Raw genomic sequence first — 26,855 nt, 5'->3', positions numbered from 1 at the left:
TCCCAGTTCCTCAGGTAAACTATTATCATGGTATAATAAATTGTTGGGAAAATTATTCTAATTTTACTTGCCATTGGATAGATACAGCCATTGACGCATTTCAGGTAGAATAGGTTGTCTGGACAGCACCACAAAACCACTGCTGGGCTGGATTAAGTTCCTGACATAACAAGCTGATATAAAAGGTTATCAGAAGTGAGTTAGCCACACAGAGAATTGGCAGGTGTAGCCACTATCAGCAAAGCTTTGTTTGTCAACAGTGTTCCTAAAGGACTCACCTTCTCAGCAATGCCACTGTCCCTGCAAAGTCATTCTCTCTGTAGCTTTGAGAAACTCACTTCTTGGTACAGCCAAACCCTTTTCTATTCAATGTGTCTGCCATCTTTTGAGAAGAGCAGCTTACACCATAACGTGTCATGTTCATTTCTGTGACTTCATAGTATTTGGCACTTTCTGGGTCTTGAAACAAACACAGTGTCAGCAAACTCATTTCTTCATCCAGGAGGAAAGGGCCAAGTTGTTGTTGCCCAGTTGTTGCTGGTGGACGGAGGCTCTGTTTCCAGGTTTTCAGGGTCCTGGTATACCTGTGTTTACCTTGGAAACTAGGACATGCTGGGGTTTTTTGTTTTTATTTTTGTTTTTTAATCAGGGGTATAGTTGCTTTACAATGTTGTGCTAGCTCCTGCGGCACAGTGAAGTGAACCCGCCATATGTATACACATATTCCCCTCCCTTTTGGATTTCCCTCCCATCCAGGTCACCACAGAGCACCAAGTAGAGTTCCCCTTGCTATACAGCAGATCCTCACTTGTTTTCTATTTCATGCTGGCTTTATCTCAGAAATCACTCTTATCCCTGCACCTCTTGGTTCACCTGTGAGTGAAGACTAGAAGCTTCTTTTTATCTGACCTCTTGTTTAAAGAAGAAGAGTATTTTGATGTTCTATTGACACACTGATTACGGTGGAGTAGTGTCTGACTCAGCAATTAGGGTTTAGTAAGCACTTACGGCAAAAACCATGTATAGTAAAAAAATGCCTTTAGAAATCCATTAAGTTTGACATAAAGCGCAGCATAAATAGATTTGTGTACAATTCTATGAAGTAAAATACATATGTGAAAAATGCATATATTTAAACTAGAACCACACTGCACACACTGCAAACTGATTACTCTGAGAGAGGTTCCCAGGGACCGACACCCCTTGTAGGCACAGTTAATTTGTGTCTCCCTGTTCACTACCCTCCTGGTTATATTTAGTGCATGGAAGGGCAGGCAGACTCACTCAGGCTACTTAAATTCTTGTTCCTCTCCTTCTCTCTTTATCTCCCTAGATGTGTACAATTAGAATATTATAAGCTAAATACCCAAATGATGTGGCTCCTCTACAGCTAGGGTTAGCTCTATGTTCATAGAGAGGAAAGATGATTTAAAAGATGTTTCAGTAATAGGCTTCTGCAGAGAATCAGTTTAAATTACTTTTTTTTTTTGCGGTACGCGGGCCTCTCACTGTTGTGGCCTCTCCTGTTGTGGAGCACAGGCTCCGGACGCGCAGGCTCAGCGGCCATGGCTCACGGGCCCAGCTGCTCCACAGCATGTGGGATCTTCCCGGACCGGGGCACAAACCCGTGTCCCCTGCATCAGCAGGCGGACTCTCAACCACTGCGCCACCAGGGAAGCCCTAAATTACTTTTTGATGCATCAAAGAACACTTACTGAGCACCTGTGTTACGGACTCAGTGTTTTGTGTGCCCGCTCCAAATGCATATATTGAAACCCTAACCCCCAGTGTGATGGTTGGAGGGCCTTTGGGATGTAGTTAGGTTTAGGGTGATGCCCTCATGATGAGATTCGTGTCCTCATAAGAAGAAGAGACAGGAGAGTCAACTCCCTCCCCACAAGCACACATGGAGGAAAGGCTATGTACGCACAAGCTGGAAGGAGGCCCTCTGTAGCCAGGAATCAGCTCTCACCAGACACTGAATCTGCTGGCACTTTGATCTTGGACTTCCCAGCCTTCAGAACTGTGAGAAATAAATGTCTGTTGTTTAAGACACCTGGCCTGTGGCATTTTGTTATGGCAGCCTGAGCTGACTAAAACAACTTACTGTCCTCTTGATCTAGATTTTTTAAACCAGGGAAAGAATGCTGTTGCCTGCATGTGAATGTAAACGTGATACATAATAGAGATGACATTACAAATCACTGAAGAGAAAAATGGACTGGTAAATAACTAACCTGGAAGTACTATGTTATCCATATAGAAAAAAAAAATCTATAACATTCAAATATAAAAAAAATCTATTGCATTTAAGTTAAATACCTAATTATGTAAATAAAATATTAAAATTAAAAAAATAAAATGTAAGATGATTTCTTATAAACTTAAAATAAGAATGAGTTTCTTTAATGAAATGTAAAATTCGAACCTTGAATAAAAGAGTTGACATATTGATCCACATAAAAATATCTTGTTCAATAAAAATCACTATAAACAGCCAAGTCACAAACTGGGAGTAGATGTTTGCAACACATGTAAACAATGTGGGATCAATGTTTCATATTTATAAAGAATTTCTATAAATTAGCAGGACAGTAACTAATAGGAAAATGGACAAGTGAGGATCGAAGCAGGCAATTTCTAGAAGGGACCATACTGGACTGATGGATAAAGGATTGATAAGATGTTCAACTTCACTAGAAATTGGTGAAATATATGAGAAACAACGATATCTAGGAAATCGTTAAAATATTTTAAATTCTTACAATACCAAATGTTGGTAAGGGTGTTTAGAAAGGGACATTTTTAGACCCTATTGTCTTTTGCATAGCTTGATAAGCCTAATTTGCAGAACAATTATGTAGTATCTAGTAAGTAAAATTGTACCCATTTTTAACCTAGCAGTTCTGTTACTAGCTGTGACTTTAGAAAAACTCCCTAGTATATGAGCAGGGAAACATATACAGACTTAATTATGGAAACATTTGCATTAAAAAATTAAATACAGTACGTAATGTTTATTACAAGGTCTTTCTTTTACTTGTTCTTTCATGTATTTATTTATCCAGTTTACATAGTCTATACATAAAATCACTTTAAAACCTCTAAATTATCTCATGTCCATTAAATGGAAACAATAATGCTAGGCCTATTTAAATTACAAGAAAAAATCACTCTATACCAAGACAGTGTTTTAAAAAACCAAGGTCAAAGGAAGTAGTCTTGGGGGAGGGGCATTCCTGAGCTGGTGGCTGGATCCCGGGAGCTTCTGGGCGAAAGAAAGAAAAAGATGCTTTCAGACAGGAGTGGTTTGATTAGAGCCCAGTGACACAGCTAAAGGGAATTAATCATAATTACATGTCTCAACATAGTAAATCTCAAATGCAGTGTCGAGAGAAAAAAAAGCATATGCCATGGCAAAAAGACAAAAAGACTAACAGCATTTATCGGGTGTTATTCTATGTTGAGCATGTTGTAAATACAGTTTATATAAAGTTTAAAATAACAGGGAAAATATTGCAAATATTGTTTAGGGAGAAATATTTTGTAAAAGAATAATATGGACAGTAATGATAATCACCGAAGTCATTAGAGGGAGTGCCTGGGAAAGGGCTGGTGGGGGAGAACGTGGGAGATTGAGCAGCAGTTCACAGAAAGCTTTAGCTATATCTGTGAAGATCTCGTCCATTAAAAACAAAAGTTTTGAGGCAGATTTGGCAAACTGAATCTGTGTTGTGGTGAATATACATTATTTTTTCCCCTAGGTAACTTTTAGTCTATTTGAAATATTCTAAATGTTTAGAAATTTTAAAATTGCCATTGCAGTTATTTTTGCAGTGTGTTTAACTTAGCAGCTTTGTGAAATGTATGGCAACACAGGGTAAATTGCCCTATACTTAATATCTCCAGTGGTAACAAGGCATAATTTAGAAATTTCACCTAGAATTCACTTCTGTAAACTCTGCAGTAACGAAGTAGTTAAGTTCAGGACTTCTATATTGATCAGCACTGCTTTGAATAGAATTCAAAGATTAGTGCTAGAAGAATACACACCTGTGGGAAGGCAGAGTGAACTAAGAGGACTCAGATCACTTATGGATTCACTGCATATTTACATTTTTATATGTTTACAGTGGAAAAAAGTTAAGTTGCACAATGAAAGCATTAAGAAATATGCTTAAAACTTTCTGCTCAACAAAAACTGCTATAAACAAATTTAGTCAACTCACACACTGATTTTAAAATCAGTAAATCTGAAGACATTGCCTCCATTTTCTTGAGTTTAGTTAGGACACTTCTGGCTGCTTAATACGAATTTTCAGATTTAAATTGGAGTAAAGAGAATGAATGAAGAATATGTATAAAAAATTAATAGGTATCTTTAAAATTTTTTCTATTAGTTTTCTTTGGTTACATTTAGATATGCCAAAAAAAAGCAAATACTAAGAATGGAAAACAAAGATTTTTCGGCTAAGAGGATTTATGACTTTATTATCAAATATGTAGTCAGTCATTCAAGCAACAGTTAGTTATTGAGTATCTGCTCTGTGCCAGGTACAGTTCGAAGTGCTGAGGAAGGAGCAGAGAACAAAGTAAATGAGAAACCCCTGCCCTCATTTTATTTATGCTCGAAGGAGGAAGGGGTAGAACTTACTTTCTCATCATCTAGTGCCCATATACAAGGACACCTACTAAATGGTAATTGAGAATCTTTGTGGTTTTGGGGAGGAAAGGGGTGGGGGTGTGCACTGAATAGGATTTCTTGGATAACAGTAATTACAGAAGGAAAACACGCACTGGCTTCTCCTATTATATAAATGAGAACGTTTATAGTAATTTTCTGAGAATGGCATTCTCAAATGTTTTAAGTGCAGAAGGAGAATAAATGGTCGAGTCTGCTTTTCAGCTGTGCTGTGACTGCCTGTTTTACTTTTTCCTTCCCAACTCTACTGAGCTTATTACTTAATTGATGGGTTTTTCATTTTCTTTTTTTTTCCCTGAAGAGTAAATTATTGTCTTTATTCAGTAAGGAGTTCAAGTGAAATGTAAAGTACTCTTTTATTCAACTAGCTCTTTACTTTCTTGTTAAGACCTTCTGTGTGTGTCAGGCACAGTCCCAGGCTCTGTGTGTTCAGAAATGCACAGCTCGTCCTCCAGGGGGTCTGTGGTCTGACAGGCCAAATGCCAGTGCCAGTTGTCGTGCAGCATGGCAGGTGATCTTAAGGAGGGATAGACATAGTTCTGAGTGAGCAGTCCTGCCTGAGGTTCAGAAGCTGTGTAGCTGGAAGATTTTTTTCGTTGTTGGGGCTTCAAAAATGAGTGATTTGCTTTGCCAGATGTGAAGTGTGAGGTGGGCTTCCCAGCAACTTCACAACTCCGTGACTCCCGTCAGTCACTCAGTGCATTCATTGCCTCAACATGCCGTAGCTTCTGTATGTCATTCATTCGGTCATTCATTGATCCGTTGATTTATGCCATCAAATTTAGTGTATGTATTATACTCCTTTTGTGGGCCATTTGCTAAGCAGTAGTGAAATGTGTAAGAAAGATGCTGCATTTACCTTCATTTTATATGTCAACACCAATGGCTAGAGTTATTGGCACGTAAGCATTCTAATCCAAAGATTTTTGAATTCAAAATATTGGGTTGGCCAGAAAGTTCCTTTGGGTTTTTCGTAACATCCACGGAAAAACCCGAAGGAACTTTTGGCCAACCCAGTGTGTGAGTTATTATAGTCAGATGGGTAACATGATTTGGTTTTGAATAGAAGTACTTAGTTATATTCTACAGTGAACAAGAGCATTTGGAGGTTATATAATGCATCCGATCATAGTATCGAACCTGATCAGAAAAACAAAGAAAACAGAATTCTTCTGGAGCTTGCTTTATATACTTGTTTCCACACAATCCAAATAATTCCCATTCACTACAATTCTGGGAGAACACAACAGCACACAGCAATTTTAGGTAGGTTATCTTGTTGGTTCTGACAGCATCCCTATGGATCATGAATATAGACTCCATGACTTGTCCAGAAACATAGGAATAGTATGTGGTAGAACTCTAACTTGATTCTAGTGTTCACTTCACCATGCCCATGAGAAAACTCTGAAATTCCTACATGCCTCTCATACTTTTTTTTCCTTCTGATATATCTTTTTATAGTTTTAAAGTAACTTTTTTTTTCCGTACTTAGCTTTCCTTTAACAAGAAGGCAAATATTTTTTTAAGTAAAATAAGTAAAACAGTGGGGTAATGTAGCTACCAATATAAAAATGTTTACATTTCTAAAATATGGTAGATTTAGGGAACTGTGAACATAGCCATTTGTGTGTGTGTGTGTGTGTGTGTGTGTGTGTGTGTGTATAGAAATATAGCTTCAATAAATTAGATTTAGTCACGAATACAAAATTATATTTTTAAACATATTGATATTTCACTTCATCATATGATATAACCACGTGCTGAAAATGAAGATGAATTTGGAATTTCAAAGACACACGCAAAAGTATAATCCATCAATGGTCCTCATTCTACTTGGTGAATCCTTCCCTTTTAGGATATTTCCTTTCACTGAAATGACTGGACATAAGGCATGTCAATGCAAAACATAAGTGAAGAATTTAGAGAAGCTAACTTTTACCAGGGTAAAAGCTAACTTTTACCAGGTAAAACAACGATTGGACCGTGGATCAGTATTTCAAGCAAACAGTCTTGACTGTTTTACCAGCGTAATCCCAGGATCTTCACTTTAAGCCAATGTTCTTTGCCCTAAGAGAGCGTCACGGAAAGCATTTGTTTCTTTGTGACTGAAGAACAATTAATTTAGTTCAACTCACTTTGTTGAGCATGTACTATGTGAAAAAAACGTACCTAGTCCATAAATCCTAGTTCTCCACAACCATAACGAGGCTGCTGTTTCAACACACCAACAGAGGCAGTGAATCTCTAGAAGCAAAACTATCTAGGCCAAAACAAATTAGTAAAGGATGTCTGAGGGTAAGTGGTCTTTTTTTTAATTGATATAAAATTTATATCCAGTGAAATGCACAGTTGAGTACTCTCTTCCACATGATTTTTTTTCCACCTTGAATTCTGTGAAACCAGTTTGCCCTGGACTTTCTCCTACATCTTTGGCTATTCCACCCCTCTCTCATCATAGTTACCTATCACTTCACTAAATGTTGATATTCCAGTGTCTAACTTCTTCTTCTCTCAGGTTACATATTCTCTTTATACTGTGTTGCTTTCAATAATCTCATCAGCACCATATCTACAAATCTAGACCCTATTTCCCATCTGCTCCATTCGTACATCTCCAACAAGCAATGGGACCTCTTTGCTTAGTGGTCCCATAAGAACTTTAAATTTGTCATGTGCAAAAATGAACTTATTGCCTCTCACTACAAACATGCTTTTAATTATGTTTTCATTATTGGCACTAATGAAAACATACTATTCAAAACAATTCAAGCAGTCGAGCACTTTTGTGTGATAAGGGATGTGTCAAACATTATAAATCAGGTGACGCTCTTTTGGGAGAACTGATAGTTTAGCCATTTATTCACGCCAAACCTGGCCATCATTCTGGAGCTTTCCTCCTTCCTCATTGCACCCACCCAAAATTTCACCTCCTCTTCGTCATCGTGGTCCTTGCTTCTTCCCCTGGAATCTCTCAAATCTGTTTCTTTCTTCAGTCACTGTACTTGTCAAAAATCTTTCTACTTTCTTTCCAGACTTCCACACAGGGAGTATTGTTGCAACAGATTCAGACTCTGTTCCTTAGGCATAGAGGTAACGAAGGGATGAATTCTGATTGGGGATTTACTCATCAACCATGTATTGAGTTTCTGTTAGGCATAAAATAAGTCGATTAAAGTAGCAGAACAGAATTAGTCCGAGTGGAGCGAGCGAGCTGAGTGGTTGTGTAGTCGAGTCCCGGAGACTGGTAGCGCTTGCAGCATGGCTGACCAGCTGACTGAAGAGCAGATGGCAGAAGTCAAAGAAGCTTTTTCACTATTTGACAAGGATGGTGATGGAACTATAACAACAAAGGAGTTGGGAACTGTAATGAGGTCTCTTGGGCAGAATCCCACAGAAGCAGAGTTACAGGACATGATTAATGAGGTGGATGCTGATGGTAATGGCACAATTGACTTCCCGGAATTTCTGACAATCATGGCAAGAAAGATGAAAGACACAGACAGTGAAGAAGAAATTAGAGAAGCATTCCGTGTGTTTGATAAGGATGGTAATGGCTATATTAGTGCAGCAGAGCTCCGCCATGTGATGACAAACCTTGGAGAGAAGTTAACAGATGAAGAGGTTGATGAAATGATCAGGGAAGCAGATATTGATGGTGATGGTCAAGTAAACTATGAAGAGTTTGTACAGATGATGACAGCAAAGTGAAGACATTGTACAGAATGTGTTAAATTTCTTGTACAAAATTGTTTATTTGCCTTTTCTTTGTTTGTAACTTATCTATAAAAGGATTCCTCCTATTGTCAAAAAAAATATGCATGTATGGTAATTAGGACTTCATTCCTCCATGTTTTCTTCCCTTATCTTACTGTCATTGTCCTGAAACCTTATTTTAGAAAAATTGATCAAGTAACATGTTGCATGTGGCTTACTCTGGATATATCTAATAAGCCCTTCTGCACATCTAAACTTAGATGAAGTTGGTCAAATGAGGGAATATCTGGGTGATGCCTTTTTCTTTAAGTAGTTTTCTTTAGGAACTGTCAGCATGTTGTTGTTGAAGTGTGGAGTTGTAACTCTGCGTGGACTATGGGCAGTCAACAATGTGTACTTAAAAAGTTGCACTATTGCAAAACGGGTGTTTTATCCAGGTACTCGTACACTATTTTTTTGTACTGCTGGTCCTGTACCAGAAATATTTTCTTTTATTGTTACTTGCTTTTTAAACTTTGTTTTAGCCACTTAAAGAAAATCTGCTTATGGCACAATTTGCCTCAAATCCATTCCAAGTTGTATATTTGTTTTACAATTAAAAAATAAATAAAGTAGCAGAACATAAATATAATTGAATAATAAAGTAGATAACTCATTATGGGAATATCTTCTAAATAATGCCTATTTAATCCATAAATTTTTTCTCTTGTCAACTCATTCTATGCTAATCTTCTCAATAGATTGTTATTTGAATACCCACTTCTGATTCACCTTGAATCCTATCTTAGGTTTAGACTCCCCTGAGACTGTCGTTTCCAAGGGTTTATGCTATTTTGGGAGACATTTTCTAGGCTGCCTTTTCCAGCTGCTGTTGTTTTATCTCTGTCATTCTCTGGTGGTACCTGCCTGCCCACAGGCTCAAATTGCTGCACTTGAAAATCTATTCACCCTACTTAGTGTAAATTAAAGGGGTTGCTTTATTTGGCTTTCAAGCCTACTGCCTCACAGAAATCTTAGCTAACAGCAGGGTTTGAGGACACCTAGTTAAATTTCCCAACCAGTGGTGCTGGGATTGCTCTGAGCTCTGACATGCTGTCTTGCTGTTAGCTCACATGACAAAAGAGGCAAAAAATAGCTGAACGATACAGCTGGGAAACATATGTAGATCACCCAGCTTTAAAAGGGACTCAAAATAAGTCACATGCTTTCTCTGCTCTTCTCTTTCCCCATTCGTTCATTTCCAGTGTTTCTCATCTCATATCATTATGGACAGTGGTTAGCTTAGTACCTCCCTCTGCACACACTCATGGAAGGGACAGGATTTTTACTCTTTCCCATTGGCAAGAAAGCCTCTGATCCCCTTGCGTCTTCTGCTCCTCACATGCTTTTTACTATTGGAAGAGGAATGAGTAATACCAGTGAGAATGATTCAGTGGTCTGTCTAAAGCGAAAGTTGAGGTCCTCACTCTCTTCTTCCTCCCGCCCCCTCTCCGTGGTACCCAAGTACCTAAGGGTAGACTTGATTCAGCCTCATGTCCTCTCCTGCTAACAGAGGCAGCTCAGAGTCTTCCAGGCCCTCAGATCTATTTCCAGAAAGGAATCCCAGGATTCTGGATTTGAGGGTAAAGAAAAAGTAACAAGCCCAATTTTGTCCATACTCCAAGGTACGTTGTTAAATCCAGCTCTACAAGTAATGAAAGTCCTATTTTGAAAATGGGGCACCCTCTTCCTGTTATTTGTTGTTTCACTTAGGTTGGGATTTCAGGGGAGCCTAAGCATCACTCCTTCCCTCTAGATTATGAACCAGTTTGGGCCTGTGGTCAGGTAAGCAGTGGGAGAGAAAGAAAGAGAGAGAGGCACAGAGGGAGAGAGGGAGAGAGAGAGAGAGACAGGTCAATCAACTGAGGTAAAAATTACTTCATGCAACATTACATCAACCACATTAAACCATTTCCAGTTGGGACCCAATGACGCCATGTCCTCAATGGTTTATATTTATTTAATATGCATTTGCCTGGAAAATAATAATTCCATGACAAGCATAGTGCCAGACACAAGAGTTTCAACAATGAACACAGGAATACATTCCTTAGTTTAATGGGGCTTATATATTTACAATCTAAAAGGAAGGATACATAAGTAATGTAGAATGAGCTTTATAATCAGCCAGGCCAGAAATCAGATTGTGATTCCATAAATGATTAACTGGGATAAAATACATTTAGTCGGTTATTTTCTTAATTTTTTATTATGATAGGTAGCCATGGACATTTTATGAGTATTGTTTCCTATTATAGAGTCAGAGCAGAATAGTAAGAAGTGAACTGGATTAGGAATCGAAAGACTTGAGTGCTCATTCAGGTCCATGAACAACTTGCCTTTTGCCTCTGTGAAGGTCATTAATTTTTCTATAGCTCTCTTTCCTGTCTGCATTTTGGAGAAATCCACAGTACTGTGGTGAAGATTTTGGGAGACTGTGAAGGTAAAGAATCAAACCTTGGTACATCGTAGCTCTGTAGTGAATGCCAGTTCCTCTTCCTTCTCTCCCCAGCCCAGTGTACTCTTTAGTCCTCTCCAATCTTACCACAACTAGCATTGGACTCTGGACTTTTCAGGAGGCAGGGGAGGGGTGGGGTAGAGGATAGAGATTATTTTGTAAGTGTCTTTATACAAGTTGCCAGTGGGGGCAAAATAGAACCATCCTTCCAGACGGAAATCTCATGACATCTTCTACTTACATTCATATACGTGGCAGTGTTTTCACATCTTTAGCTTCTAAGATCAGAAAATATAAGCTTTGCTTAGATTTTTAAGATACTTGTCAAACTCTAACTCATATTTAAACTAAATATACCAAGTTTTCACAGAATGGGGGGAATGTAAGTTCATAAGCAAACTATTTGTTATTCTAAAAAAAAGAAGACATTTCTAACATACAAGTTGCTGACATTTGCCAGTTTATTTGCAAAATACCAGTGTAGCAAGAGGGAATTTGTCTATGAATGTTCCACATAATGTTCACATACTGAATTCCTTGTGTTAAGCAACTCTAAAACATACTTTCTAGTTTTAGGATCCCAAAGTTTCACCTGTTCTAACACACATTTCTTGATCCCCAGTGTGGAGAAAGAAATGAATCTATTTTGTTTGAAATTATTCATGATGCTCACTCGATTCATAATTTAAAGAGCCTGTTGAGAAGCCTACACTTTCAGATATAATAGAACTTTATTGTAAGGTATTTCATCAGTTACGTTATGAAGATAGATACTTGTTCAGATTATCCATAGCACTCTTTTAAAATAATAGTTACTGAGATTAGTTTATATTCCAGAACTTGTTCTAGGGTCTGTAATATAATTCAGTCTTCCCAGTAGTCCTCACTTCTGAAGTTGAGGGAATTACCACTTAATGAGTTAAGTTGATTGACCCAAGGTCACATGTATAAAATAGCAGAAAGAAGATAAAAAATCCTAAATTTCAAATTTTTTTCTTCCTACCACATCATGTTGGTAAGTACTTAGAACAGTGGACCCCCTACAGTAAGTTACTCCTAGAGGTCAAATTAAGTGTAAAAAATAATTCAACAGAACTACATACAGCTTACAGTAGTCGCATCTCTTCTCTTTCCAGATGCTCATTGATTCATTCTAAGAATTCTCTCAGCCCCTACTGTGTGCCGGGAGACAAAGCATGCACTTGAGACACAGATAAGCAATACTATGTTTGATCTTCAGCGCTCAGCATTCTTTCCCAATTGCTAGACGAACAGATATCTTCCAATAATAAATCACGTAGCATTAGTAAAAATAAGGAGATGATTTCTTGCTGTTTTAAATCACATTTTTGTTAGAGGGATACTTTAAGAAAGTTTGTTTCTTACAGTGAAGAGTGCTTATGATTCAGTAGCTACTTGATCCTCTCTTCAATATCTTCGTCAAAATCAAGCAAAACAAAATTTACTCAGAAACTTTCAAAGTCATTGTGGAATGACCCCATTTTTATCAATCTAACCATCTCTTTATCTCTCTCTCCTTATCTATCCACCACCCATGCATTCATTCATCCCCCATCTATCCGTAAATACATGCAATATGTAAATAGATTTATTTCCTTATTTGCATAAGCAAGATCTGAAATGATGTAAACAATATTAGTAATTTTTTTAAGTAGAGGGATTTTGTTTTTTCTACTTTTTTGTATTTTTATTGTTATGATTTTTTTTATTTAAGCAATTTTTACCAAAAAAGTGCTTTTAAAAAAATACAGTAGCATTCTGTATGGCCTAAGCAGTCTCAAGTAGAAAGGTTAGGTGTGCTTTGAGACACTCTCTAAAGTGGACCACTCTACTTTCTGTAGGGCAGAAGGCTCTTTGAATTGGGGATGACATCTCTTCTCTTGGTTTCTGTTAGTCACCTTTCATATGTCATGATACCCATCTTGTTGAATTTTTATATACATGCACTAAAGCCCTGGCTTGGAAGTGAAATACAAACCCTGATCATAATCATCGTCTTATTTGTCTGTGTTGCAGACATACAGAGAAACAGTTTTATTATTAACAAGGCTGGTTTCCACCAAGGATACAGATTTTGAAATCTGATCTATGTTAAAGGATTTTTCGAAAGGATTTCTTGTTCTTAGGATTCACTGAAAAAATCTTAGTAGGGCTTCAAAATGGGGAGGTCAGCAGAGGATTTAGAGGGTTTTGATCTCTTGGCTCACTTAGCTTAAGGCAGGTATTTCAAGGTGGGAAACTAATTAGGATAGGGCAAAGTTCATAATATAATAGTTTATCAGTGGTGATCATAGCATGATGAGAGCCTTGAAGTGAGTTTGACAAATGAGCTGTTTGCCCACATGAGGAATCTAAAGTAGGAGACATTTTTGCCAAGGTGAGCAAACTGTTCAGATATATAGGTTTGTAGGAATTTACTAATGCAAACAGGGAAGATATCTGTTGTTTTACAATCTGAACATTTCTGGGCAATGTGCCAGGAACAAATGATTAACTCTGTTGACAGAGGTGTCCTCAGTTCAGTCATGTGAGTTAAGCTGTGTGGATGCAGGTGGTCCCAATTCTCATACCTCTGTAATTTTCCTGCTTCCCAATCCAACAGAAGATTTCTTTTTTCTCTTGGGAGGTGACTCTTTCCTTTGTAACAAATTTGTTATATTCGAGTATAACTAGAGTATAACTACACTTGGCTGTGTCTTCTTAGAGGATAGGGGTAATGCTTAATTTTTATTTTTATCTCCACCCTTTAGACCAAAGCTTAACCTTATGCATAGATGGTTCTTCAAAAATTTTCTGTTGCATTTAAATTTGGTTACTTGCTTTGCTTCCCTGTGAGCCCCTTGTCTCTGGTTATCTCATATTCCTAATCTAGTCTTCCTTTAGTAGAACAAGTGTTTCTTGAGCATCTATTTTATGCCAAACATTGTGTGAATTCACATGTTCTTAAGCTTGAATTCCATTTGAGTCACTCTGAGAGTTTTAAAAATAAAATATTAAGGAGCTTTAAAAAAAATGCTAGCCAGGCCAGCTCCCAGGGTTTCTGATTTAATTGATTTGAGACATGGCGTAGGCATCAGCGTTTTTTAAATCTCTATTTTAATTTTCAGCCAAACTTGAGTGCCACATGATAGTTAGAGGAATCAGTGATGAAAAATGCACATGTGGTTTCAGAGAGCTTGGTGGAGGAAGAAATATTTTACACAAATACTCAGGGTAATAATTGTTTGGAGAAAATTACAGCAAGTACTTTCAAGGAAGAGTTTAGGAGAGAACTTACAGCATGGTTACCTAAATTTCCTAAGGGGTCAGAAGAGGATATCCTGGGAAAGAGACATTTAGGGTGAGACTTGAAGGATGAGTAGAAAGTAACCAAGTGGTAAAGGAAAGGAAGAAAGAAGGCATGCCTTGGGACTGAAAAGATCGTGATGAGTGAAAGGATCAGAGAGAAGGCCAGTGTGGGGAAGTCCAATGAATGCAGAGCTCGTCGTAGTGTAATGATTGCGGTGAACTAAGCAGGGGCTAATTAACTCTATCGGGGCTTGTAGGGCAGTGAGTGATTTCTGACTTTATTCTAAGGGTAATGGGAAGCCATTTAAGGTAGAGACTTGATCCAAAATGTATTTTAGAAAGCTCCCACTAGCAGCAGATATTGAAGGCATGTATCTGCAGGAGGGGAGATGGGCTCTGTAAACTAGGAGGAATGGAGACTGTCGAAGGCAGAGGGGAATGATAGGTTTGGACAGGAGAGGTTGACGTGGTGATGGGGAAAAATGTAAAGATTTGAGATATTCTTTGGTGGTACAATCAATAGGACTTTTCAATGGCTTGAGTATAGCTATTTGTTAATAATTGGACTGATAGTGAATACCGCTGATTCTACCAGCACTCGCATTCTATAATTATATCACTTTAGTTTATTCAAAGACTCTTGAGTCACACACATTAAAGCATGACATAGGTTCATTTAAAGTTCTTGAGCACTCCAAATATTTCAGGCACTGGGTCATTAAGTCAATACAATTTTTTTTTTGATGTTTTAGGGGAAGGAAGGAGCTTGAGAAACTATAACTCCTTATGAATATCTGAGAAAATTCAAAACTGTTTTTTTAAATCCAGTACCAAGAAAGCTGTCTCTTCTGCTATGTTCACATATTGAAAGTGAGCTGACCAGTGTGATGCTAGAATGCTCTGCCTGAGTGATCCAGCCTTCAGAGAGTTTAGATTAATGAAGATCATTTTGCTACAGATTAACCTCCTTGGTTGAAGTGCTTTATGTTTCAGAAGGAAGCATAATGAAAAGGCCATCCTTCAATTTGTAGTAAGTATAAAATTCACTCTTTTCCCTGATATATTAATGTTCACATGTCTGTAGTGAACAAGATGATATTTAGTAAAACAAGTTAATATTTAACATAGAGACAATTTAGATTCACTCTGGACTCCCAAGAAGATTCATTATTTATATGTTTAAGTATCTTTACTTATTATTGTAACATCATATACATTTCCTGAAGCAAATTTTGAAATAGTATTTGGAAATCTTGCAGAGGTTGTCAAAGCTATATAGCTGCTGGCTAATATTGATTGCTTTACAAACTTTTACGAATTCCTACTCAAACATTTCACTAACTCTATTGTGGCCCAAGATTTCTGATACTCTATAAAGATACTCTATTTTCTAAAACAAATTCTAGTCAGATTTTTAATTGCTAAGTCAGAAATGGAATTGAAATTCAGACAATAGCTATAATGATGAATATGTGTCATTATGCATTTGTCAAAACCTATAGCGTGTACAACACTAAGAGTGAACCCTAATGTAAACTGTGGACTTTGTGGTGAAAATGATGTATCAGTGTAGGTTCCTCAACGGTAACAAATGTATCACTCTGGTAAGGGATATTGAACAAGGCTGTGCGAATGGCAGAGTGGTATATGGGAAATTTCTGTACTCTCTGCTCACTTTTGGTATTAACCTAAAACTGCTCTAAAAAATAAAAGTCTATTAAAAATATAGGTGAGCTTCCCTGGTGGCGCAGTGGTTAGGAATCCTCCTGCCAATGCAGGGGACACGGGTTTGAGCCCTGGTCTGGGAAGATCCCACATGCCGCGGAGCAACCAAACTTGTGCACCACAGCTACTGAGCCTGCGCTCTAGAGCCCACCAGCCACAACTACTGAGCCCACTTGCCACAACTACTGAAGCCTGCACACCTAGAGCCTGTGCTCTGCAACAAGAGAAGCCACCGCAATGAGAAGCCCATGAACCACAACGAAGAGTAGCCCCTGCTCGCTGCAGCTAGAGAAAGCCCGTGCGCAGCAATGAAGACCCAATGCAGCCAAAAATAAATAAGTAAAAATAATGAAGTTCCCTTAAAAAAATAAGTAAAATATAAAAATGCAGGCACTATTACAATTCACATACTGTATGGAAAACTATGCTAATGAGATAGAAGTCTGGATGAGGAAAAACATTACAGAATACAGGTGTCCCAGTGGAAGAGTCACAGGGTCATCTGATCATTATGCTTTGGTATTGAAGCCCGGTATAACAGTGTGTTATGATACTCCTAGTCCAGGGCACGTTGCTTATTTTTGTCTTGGCACTGAATTTGTGTCAAGAAATGCACAATACTTTTAACCCCCTTGGAGGTACAGTATGCAGTAGAACTATGTTATGACCAGTAGGAGAAGGTAGCGTGGTGAATGTGTTTTCTGTGTGTGTGTGTACTGTGTGTGTGTGTGTGTGTGTGTGTGTGTTTGTGTGTAAGGGGGGGGATGGAGAGGAGGGGAAGGGAGGGAGGGGGGGAGATTGATTTTGTAAAGATTAAGAGACAATAGACTCATGATTCAGTTTTCATTTCAAATCTCAGCTCTGCTGTTTTCTGCCCTGCTTCCTCAAGCAAAATGAGTTAAATTCACTTTAACTTTAAAATTGTGATAATGTCACTACCTCTCGTATTGTGGTGAGGATTAAATGATAAAGTGCTTATATTTGACTTAGCACAGTGGGTGTCACAGATCAGTGCTGCTCACTGTGTGACCTTTGGTAAGTCCCGTAACTGCTTGGGGTCTCCAGTTCTTCATCAGAAAAGAAGGTCATTGCACAAAACTATGGGTTGTAAAATCCAGCTGTAAAATGCCATATGCTTTTCTTTGCTAACTGCACCTCAAGGGAAACAGTCCTGTGACCTATTTTCTCATTAATGCCATTTAGTGAACCACAGGACTAAATATTTTACTAAACTAGAGAAATCAAAACATCATTATTTTTACAGGTGGGTTTTCATTTTCCCTCTGAAAACCCGGCAGATGTTGGAATATTGAGAACATAGAGAAGACAGTTTCTATTACATTTCCTGCGTGGTAGTAGAGGGAGAACTTATTCTGCTCTTACACAGATATTTGTGCAAGTGTTGTCGGCCAAATTCTAAAACCACACATGGCCCAGGACTAAGATTGCCAGATAAAGTTCAGTAGTACACTCAGGCATATTTGAATTTTAGCTAAACAAGTGATTTTTTTTAGTATAAATATTTTCCAAATATTACATGGGACAGTCACTAAATTATTCTTCGCTTATCTGAAATTCAGATATGACTGGGAATTTTGTGTCTTTATTTGCTAAATCTGATGACCTTATATCAACAAAATTCACATGGCTATTATTTTAAACTTCTACCAGAAGGAAAAGAACCACAAGTATCTTCAAATCTTTCCTCTCCTCCATATTCCCACAGCCACTTGGTTCAGGGTCTGCTGTGGACTAAATGTTCTTGTCCCCCCACAGTTCACATGTTGAAGCCATAGTGCCCAGTGCAATAATATTTGGAGGTGGGGCCTTGGGAGGTAATTAGGTTTAGTTGAGGTCATGATTTGGGTTTGTCATGAGAGATTAGTGTCCTTTTAAGAAGGGAATCTCTCTCTCTCTCCTCCATGTGAATGTACATTGAAAAGGCAGCCCTCTTCAAGACAGTAAGAAGGTTCTTAGCAGGAACCACATCCTCCAGCCTATTGATCTTGAATTTCCTGCCTTCACTACTATGAAGAATAAATGTCTGTTGTTTAAGCCACCCAGTTATGGTATTTTGTGACAGCAGCCTAAGCCAACTAATGTTCACTGCATTATCTCTAAGGCTAAAATGCTCAGTAGTTTCCTAATCTCCTTAGTTTCATTTATTCTTCCATTTGGTTTGATGGAACTTTCTAATAAAACATGCTACGAGGATGAATTTTATCAAACTTGTATAAAATCATATCACTGTGCTGCTTAATATGCTTCAATCCTTCCTCCTCATCTTCCAAATTCATTACTGGCGCATAAAGGTTGTAAATGGTTATGGGAGGCCATCACTTTTCAGAGGTTTACGAGGTAGTCTTTGAAATGACAAGGTTTTTATCCAGGGTCTGCCAGTTCCTACCAGCTATCTGTGTTAACCTCTCTGTGCCTTAGTTTCCTCACTTGTGAAAGGAAACATAACACTACCCAGTGTGTGTCTGTTGTGGTGTCTGAATGGATGAAATATATTGGTAGGTTGGAAATACTGAGCAAGAACTTGGCACAGAGTAAAGTCTTAAGAAATATTAGCTGCAATGTAATTTTCATATTTTAATAATGTCATGTAATGTCATTTCCATAATGACTTGGCACCTTCCTCCCCTCCTACCACAAGGCTGTACTTTAAAAGTTCATCTATCTTCTATGCCTGCATTCCTGGAGCAAGTACGCATCTGCGATACCTCTCATCCTTTGCCAATGCTGTTTTCTCTGCTTGGGATGCCTTTTCCCCTAGAATTCACTTTTCCAGGCAGCTCAAATATCATTTCTTTAGGAAATCTATGCTTGACTTACCATGAATAGTAGTTCCTATCTAAGCTGACAGTGCCTGAAATGTCTTACTAACCTCTAAACTTATATATGAGGTAACTAATTTATTAAGTGCTTCCTTGAAAATGTTCATTTCAGCAAGTCATCAGCAGAGTAGAAAATCCTTTGTCATGTGAGTTCCTTAGAGGGAGAGCCTGAGTCAGGGATTTGGGTGCACTACGATTATGGAGAATGTGCTTTTTCTGAACCACTTAAGAGTGAGGAAAGCAGGATAGGGAAGAAATAGATGAGAACTGATGTGGTCTTACATACAGTCTTGCTTTAGTCTAGGGGCGAGGGGATATTCTGGAACATAGCTTGTACTGGAGTTGTCCCGCCTGGAGGTGGGAGTCTTGTTTAACCTGACAAAAGGCATCTCCCCTGCTTGGCCAAGGACAGTTTTCCACAGAAGGTTACAGATTTGAACATGACTTGCAGGTCTTCTGGAGGATGAGTGCACTTGTCTGAAAAGAGTATCTGCACAGGCACCAGATGTCTGCTGGTGTCTTTTAACTGGAGAGGACTTACAACCCTTCAGTTTAATACCTTTGTTTTTCTGCTGAAAAACAAATGATTAAGTGATCTGTCCATATCCAATTGTAAATTAATATCTGTAATTAGAACCTAGGTCTTCTATTTTCTAAGCAGGAGCTCTTTGCATTACAGAAAAGATCATTTACTTCTCTGTATTTTCTGTTATTGAATGGGACTGCATACCCATTTATTCATTGCAGTGACTGGTGACTTTACTGAGATTCTGGGTCCCCAAGGCATGCTCGCTGACCTATTTGGAAGGGACAGCCTATGACCATGACAAAGAAACTCAGCTACCTGATTTAAATGAGAGTCAAGCTCACAGTACACATGAAAGGTAGTTTTAACTTGTTATTCTAAGGTTAACACCAACCACGTTAATGAGATCCAAATTGCATTTGTTGAGTCCGAGAATAAAGTGGTGTTTAGGTGAAAAGAAAATTGTTAAAACTGACAAAGAGAGCTAATGATAATGGGATGCTTAATGGTGTGATGGAGGAGAGAGACAGCTGGAACACTCTCTTAATGGAAGTTCAAATAAGTTTTGCTGAACTTTCTCCTAACTCTTTTGCTCTTGCATTATGTATGTTTTATCACACTAAAACTCTGAGCATAGTGTCTAAGCCTGTATTTTGAGATATGCCTTCAGACACTCTTTAATTAGTTTTGAGGTTTTGTTATGCATAAGATCATTTTCCTCTTTAAAATAAACACAGGTAGGGCTTCCCTGGTGGCGCAGTGGTTGAGAGTCCGCCTGCCGATGCAGGGCACACGGGTTCGTGCCCCGGTCCGGGAAGATCCCACATGGCGCGGAGCGGCTGGGCCCGTGAGCCATGGCCGCTGAGCCTGCGCGTCCGGAGCCTGTGCTCCGCAACGGGAGAGGCCACAACAGTGAGAGGCCCGTGTACCGCAAAAAAAATAAATAAATAAATAAATAAATAAAAATAAACACGGGTAGTACTTATCAGAATGTACAGATGGGAATGATATTAGTGGAAGATAATAGTAGAAATGACAAATCCTAATTGTTCAGCAAATTGTTAGATTCATTGAAATAAAAAGAAAAATCACTTTCATAAATCCTTGCATCGGTGGGAGAAAATATCCAAAACCAAGCAATATAATATTCTGTAGAACGTAATTTGTCTTATTGTATCTCTCTTTTTTCGTAAAATAGCACGACCTATTGCTTTTCTCAGGCACCACTACCTCACCCCCATAAATTTATTCTTCCGACTGTGTGTCTTTCAGTAAACCAACCTTCTAGTGGTATTTAAATATTCCAGAATCAGGGGTGGGCTGAACTTCTGGCTGTGTCACACTGCAGCTTATTAGCTGTATGACCTTGCAACTTCTCTGACCCTCAGTTTCCCCTTTTATACATACATAGATAAAATCCCCATCTCAGTATTATAATAAGGACTAAGTGGGTTAGTTCATGTACTGGTCTTAGTACATGGTAAATTTTTATTATTTTGAAAGAAATAATTATTAGTATTGATTTAATTGTAAAATATAAAATAATACTAGTATTAGGAAAAATGATTAAATTCTGCTTTAATCTTGGAGAAGGAAAAACTGTCTAATTTTGACTCAAAATGAAAAACAATAAGAAAAGAGATGACATTACACTTGAAAAAAAGAATGTTTCGTTGACAAAAATTAGCATGAACAAAGTTAAAACAAACAAGCAAATAAAAAATGACGAACTAGAAAAAATAATTGTGGTCAGGGAATACCTGTAGCCACATGCATCACTTCCTTTCCTCCATGCTTCTTCCTACCACCCACGTGCTTCTCTCTTCCCTCTTCTGTCTGCCTGGAACAGTCGTGTACATTATATTCTTCTCTTTGTAAAGTGACTTGTGTCAACCTCTTTTCTCACCTGGATATCCTCCTTCCCCCCAAAATAAACTAAATTGGTAGGTGTTTTATAACTAGCATGCCCTTTGCCCTTGACTCAAAAAGTTTCCATAAATTTGGACAGTCTGTGTTAGAACTCCTAATTATCAAGGATTGTGTGTCTTTCCTCTGGTCTGGATCCATCCTTGCATAGAAATAAGACAATGGTTGGAGGAAAAGGGAAACAAACCTTCAGTACTTCTCCTAGAAGCCATGAGAATCCATACACCTCCAGAAATGGAATTTCCTCAAGTAAAAACCTAGACCCAAGTAGCTCCCATGTTGGGTTCTAACAACTGTTTCCTTGATCTTGGTTGCTCATCTGTCATCTTCCTGCTTCATGGGGTAACATGAATTAGGGGTTCAGCTTAAACACTGCTCAAATAGCACTTGTATCCATTTCATTTTAGTTTTTTATTTTTCACTTGGTCCCCTCATTTTAAATCTGCATTTATATTCATATTCCAGCATGACTGTTCCTTGAAATAATCATATGCTGACTTTGTCTCCAAGATCGAACACATGCTGTTCACCTGATCACGTGGGATTTTGGTTGCCCAAGTACCAAAGATGGCAGAGAATAAAGAACCTAGCCTCTAAAACATAATTAGTATCAGCCTGTCAAATTTGCAGTAAGATGCTTAGGGAGAATAGAGAGGAAAATAACATTTACTAACCAACTATTTGGTAAACACTGTTAGGCAAATAAAATTACATTTTAGTGCATAGAAAACTTTATGAGAATACATTTTTGTTTACAATTTCCAGGTCTAAAAAAGTCACAGAGATTAATTTGTTTGATTATTTAAATCAAATATTTTTTGAGTTCCTATCATGTGCTAGTTGCTCTTCTAGTTGATGGGGATACACCAGAGAACTAAACAGGTGAAGCTCTCTTAATTCTGTAGAGTTTATAATATAGTGGAGAGAGGCCCAGTAAACATAATATTTACATATATATTAATATCGTGTGGTATGTAAAGGTGATATATGCTAAGAAAAGAAAAAGAAAACTTAGAGCAGCCCAGGTAAGGGAGTGGGGTGGGACCACGTTGCAGTATTAAGTACGGTGGTCGGGGGAGACGTCAGTGGCAGGTATATGAGCAGTAAGCAAACACTTGAAGAACGTGTGGGGTTAGCCCTGCATTGGTCTGGGGACGACTGTTACAGGCAGAGTCCATTAGGGAAGAACTCGTGTGTTTGGGCATGGCCGAGGAGGCATGGACGAGGAGGAGGGTTCTGAGAGTAGACTATGGAGTGAGGGCGAGAATAACAGCAGGGGCAATGATTAGAAATCAGTTAGGTAAATTCTCCATGTCACACGGCAAGAAGATAGCAGAATTGGAATTCAGATCAAGATTTTCCTGACTCCCAAACTCCAGCTCTTTGCACAAGGTTGGATCATAAATTCATTGTTCTTCTTTTGTGCCGAGAAGTTTTGTGTTTCAAGGTTTATAGTGTTTGAGGTGGGGAAGGATGGGGATACTCCTCTCAAGACTGAACCTGCCCCTGGATTCCTTTTCTCTTACCTTCCAACTGCCCTCTCCTTTCTCGGTTTGATTCTGAGAAAGGGCCGTAGACATCTCTGGAGTTGCTTTTATCTTCACGTATTGAACTGTATAACAATCGAATTGATTTTGTGGAGCCAAACGCAAAGGTTTTTCCCAGTGAGAGAAAAATGAGCTGACTGGTATCTGGGTCACTTCCTTTATTGATATCCTTAACGTTACAAAATAGTTTAAAGATGGATGTAGATGGAATTCAGAAGGAAAGCATGAAACAATTGACTTCAGCAGAACATCTCTAATTATGGCTTTAATTATTATGTAATGGAGTTCTGACTGAATTCTAATATAGCATAGATGTGGGAGTTTCCTAATAAGATATATTCAGTACAGGAATTCTTAATATTCATTGGCATTTAAGATAATATGTGTTCTCAATCTCTTTGTAACTCACAGGCCCACGGTCCACAAATTAAGGACCATTCCCAAGAGATAGTTCTGGAGAGATCATAAATGTCCTGTGTAGTTTGTGTATGAGCTCAGTGAGATTTGCATGTTTGTGTATACTCAGTATTTTGGGGGATAAGGTTCACAGATTTCCTTGGCTTCTTGACCCCAAATAAGATAAAAACCACAGATCAAATAGTTTACTTATGACTCACTGCTTTGTGAAATATAGTATTTTAGATTTTTGTAGTACCTCACAATTTACAAAACATTGATATATATTTTACCACATTGTTCAGAGAATCCTGTTCAGATATCACTTGCTGAAGTCTTTTGGAGTGGGGCAAATTATAAGTAACATAAGAAAAACTTAACTACTTGGAAGTTTTGTTGAGACCAAAGTGTTTATGTCAGTATGATTGAATTTCCTGAAATAGAAAACCAGACTCAAACTAGTTTAAACATTGAAGAGAATTAGGTCAGATAATTGAAATGTACAAAGATAAGGCTGCTTTTTAGGTGTGGCTTGATCCAGAAGTTTATTGTGTCATTAGGGCTCCAGCTCAGCAGTTCTTTTGTCTTTGCTGCCTCAGTGGGTCAGCGTTGTGCTCAGGCTGGCTCCTCTGATGTCCGTAGCAATTCTACACATCATGTTGTCTCCGCACAGTGAAGAGGAGGAGAACTTCTTGATTGTAGTGTTTCCGGGACAGCCCTGAGATCCACTCTGTCGGGCTAGCACATTCGTTCACATGCCATCTACTAAACTCAGTCATTATGGCCAGAGAGCACTGCATGTGCTCATGGACTTGACTATATCACACACTCTCTTGGAGGAGCTGAGAGTAGTCTTTTCCCTGGGGCCTTGTGGGCACCAGGATAGAGAATTAGTGGTCTTAGGAGGGGGAAAAAGGTATGGAAACTGGGAAAGTAGGAAGTTGGTCACTACACTGAGGCCAAAGGCACATGGAAAACACAGTGTCAACAGCAAGGATGTAGGAAAAAAATCCAGTGACATAAATAGTAGTAAGGCCATGTAAAATGGGAAAACAGAAGCCGGGAGAGGTGGAATAGCAGCCTGAGTGCACACAACTAGTAGGAGGAGCAACTGGGGCTGAAACCCAGAAATTCTAACCCCACACCTGTTGCTCTCTCTACTATGTACTGTTACTTCCACAGAGAACCACGTGCTTAGACTGGATAGTCTGCAGAGCAGCCTCGGCTGTGTCCTTGGGAATAAGCCAAGGGGTTATGTATGGCATAGAAATGGCAGCTGCTAATTTTAGTTTCAGTTCCAGATATGGGGAGAGTTCAGAGAATGGTGTAGTTTTCACTTGCAGGACACAGTAATGCTTTGCACTTCTCAGAGTTTTTTCAGCTGAGACTGTCAAAGGTCTCTGTAGAGTTGAATCATCTCCTAGTCGATAATTGAGGAGCCAGAGGCAAAGCGATCAGAATAAGCCAATCCACCCCTAGGGCTACCCAGATGGCCTTGGTCTCCAAAGCGTGGTTTATGTTTGTTTTCTACTGTAAATAAGTACATGCACACAGGAGCCTGAGACTCCGAAGACCAGGGGTGTCCCTGGGAACCACTGATTAACTTTTCTGTGGCTGGAGGAAGAAAAGGGAAAAGCTCAATCGCAAAGTAAATTTTTACTAACGTGATATTATTGAAAAGCACCGGTGATTCATGCCTGATGAGTTCTGCACTGGCTCCGGAAGACTATGACCTTAGGCTTTTTCCTTCCCTGTAAAATGAGGTGTCTGGATTAAATCACCAGAGAGGGCCTTTTCAGCTTTAGTGTCTTACATTCTTTGTTTGGGATCTCTACCCCCATCTAGGCAACCGAGGTGAGGAACAAATGATGATTGAAACCATTAGATGGCATTAGGTCAGTGCTCCTCATATGTAATGTGCAAATATTGTCAAAATGAAAGATTCATTGTCTGATTCATTGGAGTTGGAGGGGAGCCCAAGAGTCTGCATACCTAACAAACTCCCCTTTGATACCAATGCTGCCCATTCCCAGTTCATACTTTGCACACTAAGAGTAGAAAGGTTTAGAGTTCAGTATGTTTCCAACGAAATCCATCCAGGGAAGGGAACAGATGAGGAAGGGGATGGAAGAAGTGATGACTCTGTCAATTCAAAATCATAGCAGTCACAAGTCCAGTGAGAGTCAGGACCTATAGCTTAAAATTAAAACAATACTCTGGTAAAAGCATAAGTCCAAACAAAAACATCTGTAGGATTTAGTTAAATGACTTATGGATGCCTTCATGGCTGCTTGTAGTTACAGCTTACGAGGAGAACCACATCTGGTTCTCCTTTAATCCACACAACTCCATTTGAGAAATACGAGGTAGGTTTTAAAGGTTTCCTGCACTGGATGCACAAGGGCATTGGGCATCAGAGGTTTTCTTTTTTAAGTGGCCTAGGGTTGCATTGCCAGTTAGAAATGTATTGGAACTTCCACCAGGATCCCTAATTCCTGGTATAGGACTGTTTGTATTACAGGGCATGTTCCTCAAACCAAGTCATTTCCTCTATGACCTACATTTTTTTCCCTTTTCTTTTTCTTTTTGCTTTGATGGAATCATTATATTCCTACAATGAAATATAAATTACTTTCTTTTAAGTAATAACCCTGGTGATCCTGAAGCTCTTTGTGTGGGCACCCTTCATTTATCTTTCATTGTAATTTCAGTAATGAGCATAAAAATATCTGAACAAAAAATTGTGTAGAAATACCAGCATAAGATCTAGAAGTGACTCCTTTCACAAGCCGTCTTTATTTACCCCTATTCTTGTTCCCTGGGTCATTGACACCCTCACAGTTAACCGAGTTACAATCCATGCTTCATATGTTCCCTCTTGCATAAGTCTCAATAATAATAATTAGAGCTTAAAATAAATTCATATCCTAGAATGAGTGACCTGTCCTTTATTCACCAGAATGAAGTATGGTTCAAGATTCTCAATTTCTTCATCACCATTTTTATTCTGCACATCCATTTTGTTCTCTGCAGTGGTTTATCGACCCCTGTCAGGTTGAAAAGAAGCAGATAGGACAAGCAGCCACCCAGGAGCTGGGCAGCATGTGCTGTGTGAATGCCACCTGGCTCTGGGGGAGCAGTGGGCTGCCAGCCTGGGCATTGCTTTCTGCCTTGTCTCAGCAGATTGCACACGTACATGCGGTTACGTATTGGCTTATAAGAACATCACTCTATCCCCTTAATTTGTAAGAGCACTGGGAGGAAGATCATTCTGTTGGCCATTTTCAGGTATCCTGGTTACCTGTTCCAAGTCAGTTTGATTCCAGGGGAGTAATTTTTGGTCATTAAAAACCATTAATTGTCACAAGTCACAGGAAGATGGTTGGTAGTTCTCAACTAGCTGAACTCCTTAAGCACATGTGTATTATGTAGCCCAACCCTTAACAACAACAGTAAGAGTAATGGTAATGATAGCAACTAACATTTGTTGAGTTCTTACAATATCTAGTTGTATGGTTAAAAGTATTATCTCAGTTAGTCTTCTCAGTGAAACTATAAATCAGCCATTGTCATTCTTCATCACATTATTATTGTTTCTTGTCTGTTGTTGGAAAATATGTAGCCTCAGGGAGATTAAGTAACTTATCAAGAGTTAGTGATTAATTGGGTG

At 38.7% G+C, this 26,855-nt stretch overlaps 1 protein-coding gene across 1 annotated transcript; it reads left to right on the top strand.

Moving 5' to 3' along the window:
* Positions 1-7,910: 7,910 nt before the first annotated feature.
* Positions 7,911-8,694, top strand: LOC309966819 (calmodulin-1-like). The gene has a single exon (XM_082847135.1). It carries the CDS (start codon positions 7,964-7,966, stop codon positions 8,411-8,413), a length of 450 nt encoding a protein of 149 aa, XP_082703261.1. The 5' UTR covers positions 7,911-7,963; the 3' UTR covers positions 8,414-8,694.
* Positions 8,695-26,855: the final 18,161 nt, after the last annotated feature.

This window comes from Leucopleurus acutus (assembly GCF_964270905.1).
Source record: "Leucopleurus acutus genome assembly, chromosome: 10".
NCBI lineage: Eukaryota > Metazoa > Chordata > Mammalia > Artiodactyla > Delphinidae > Leucopleurus > Leucopleurus acutus.
This window is presented reverse-complemented; position numbering and strand designations above follow the sequence as displayed.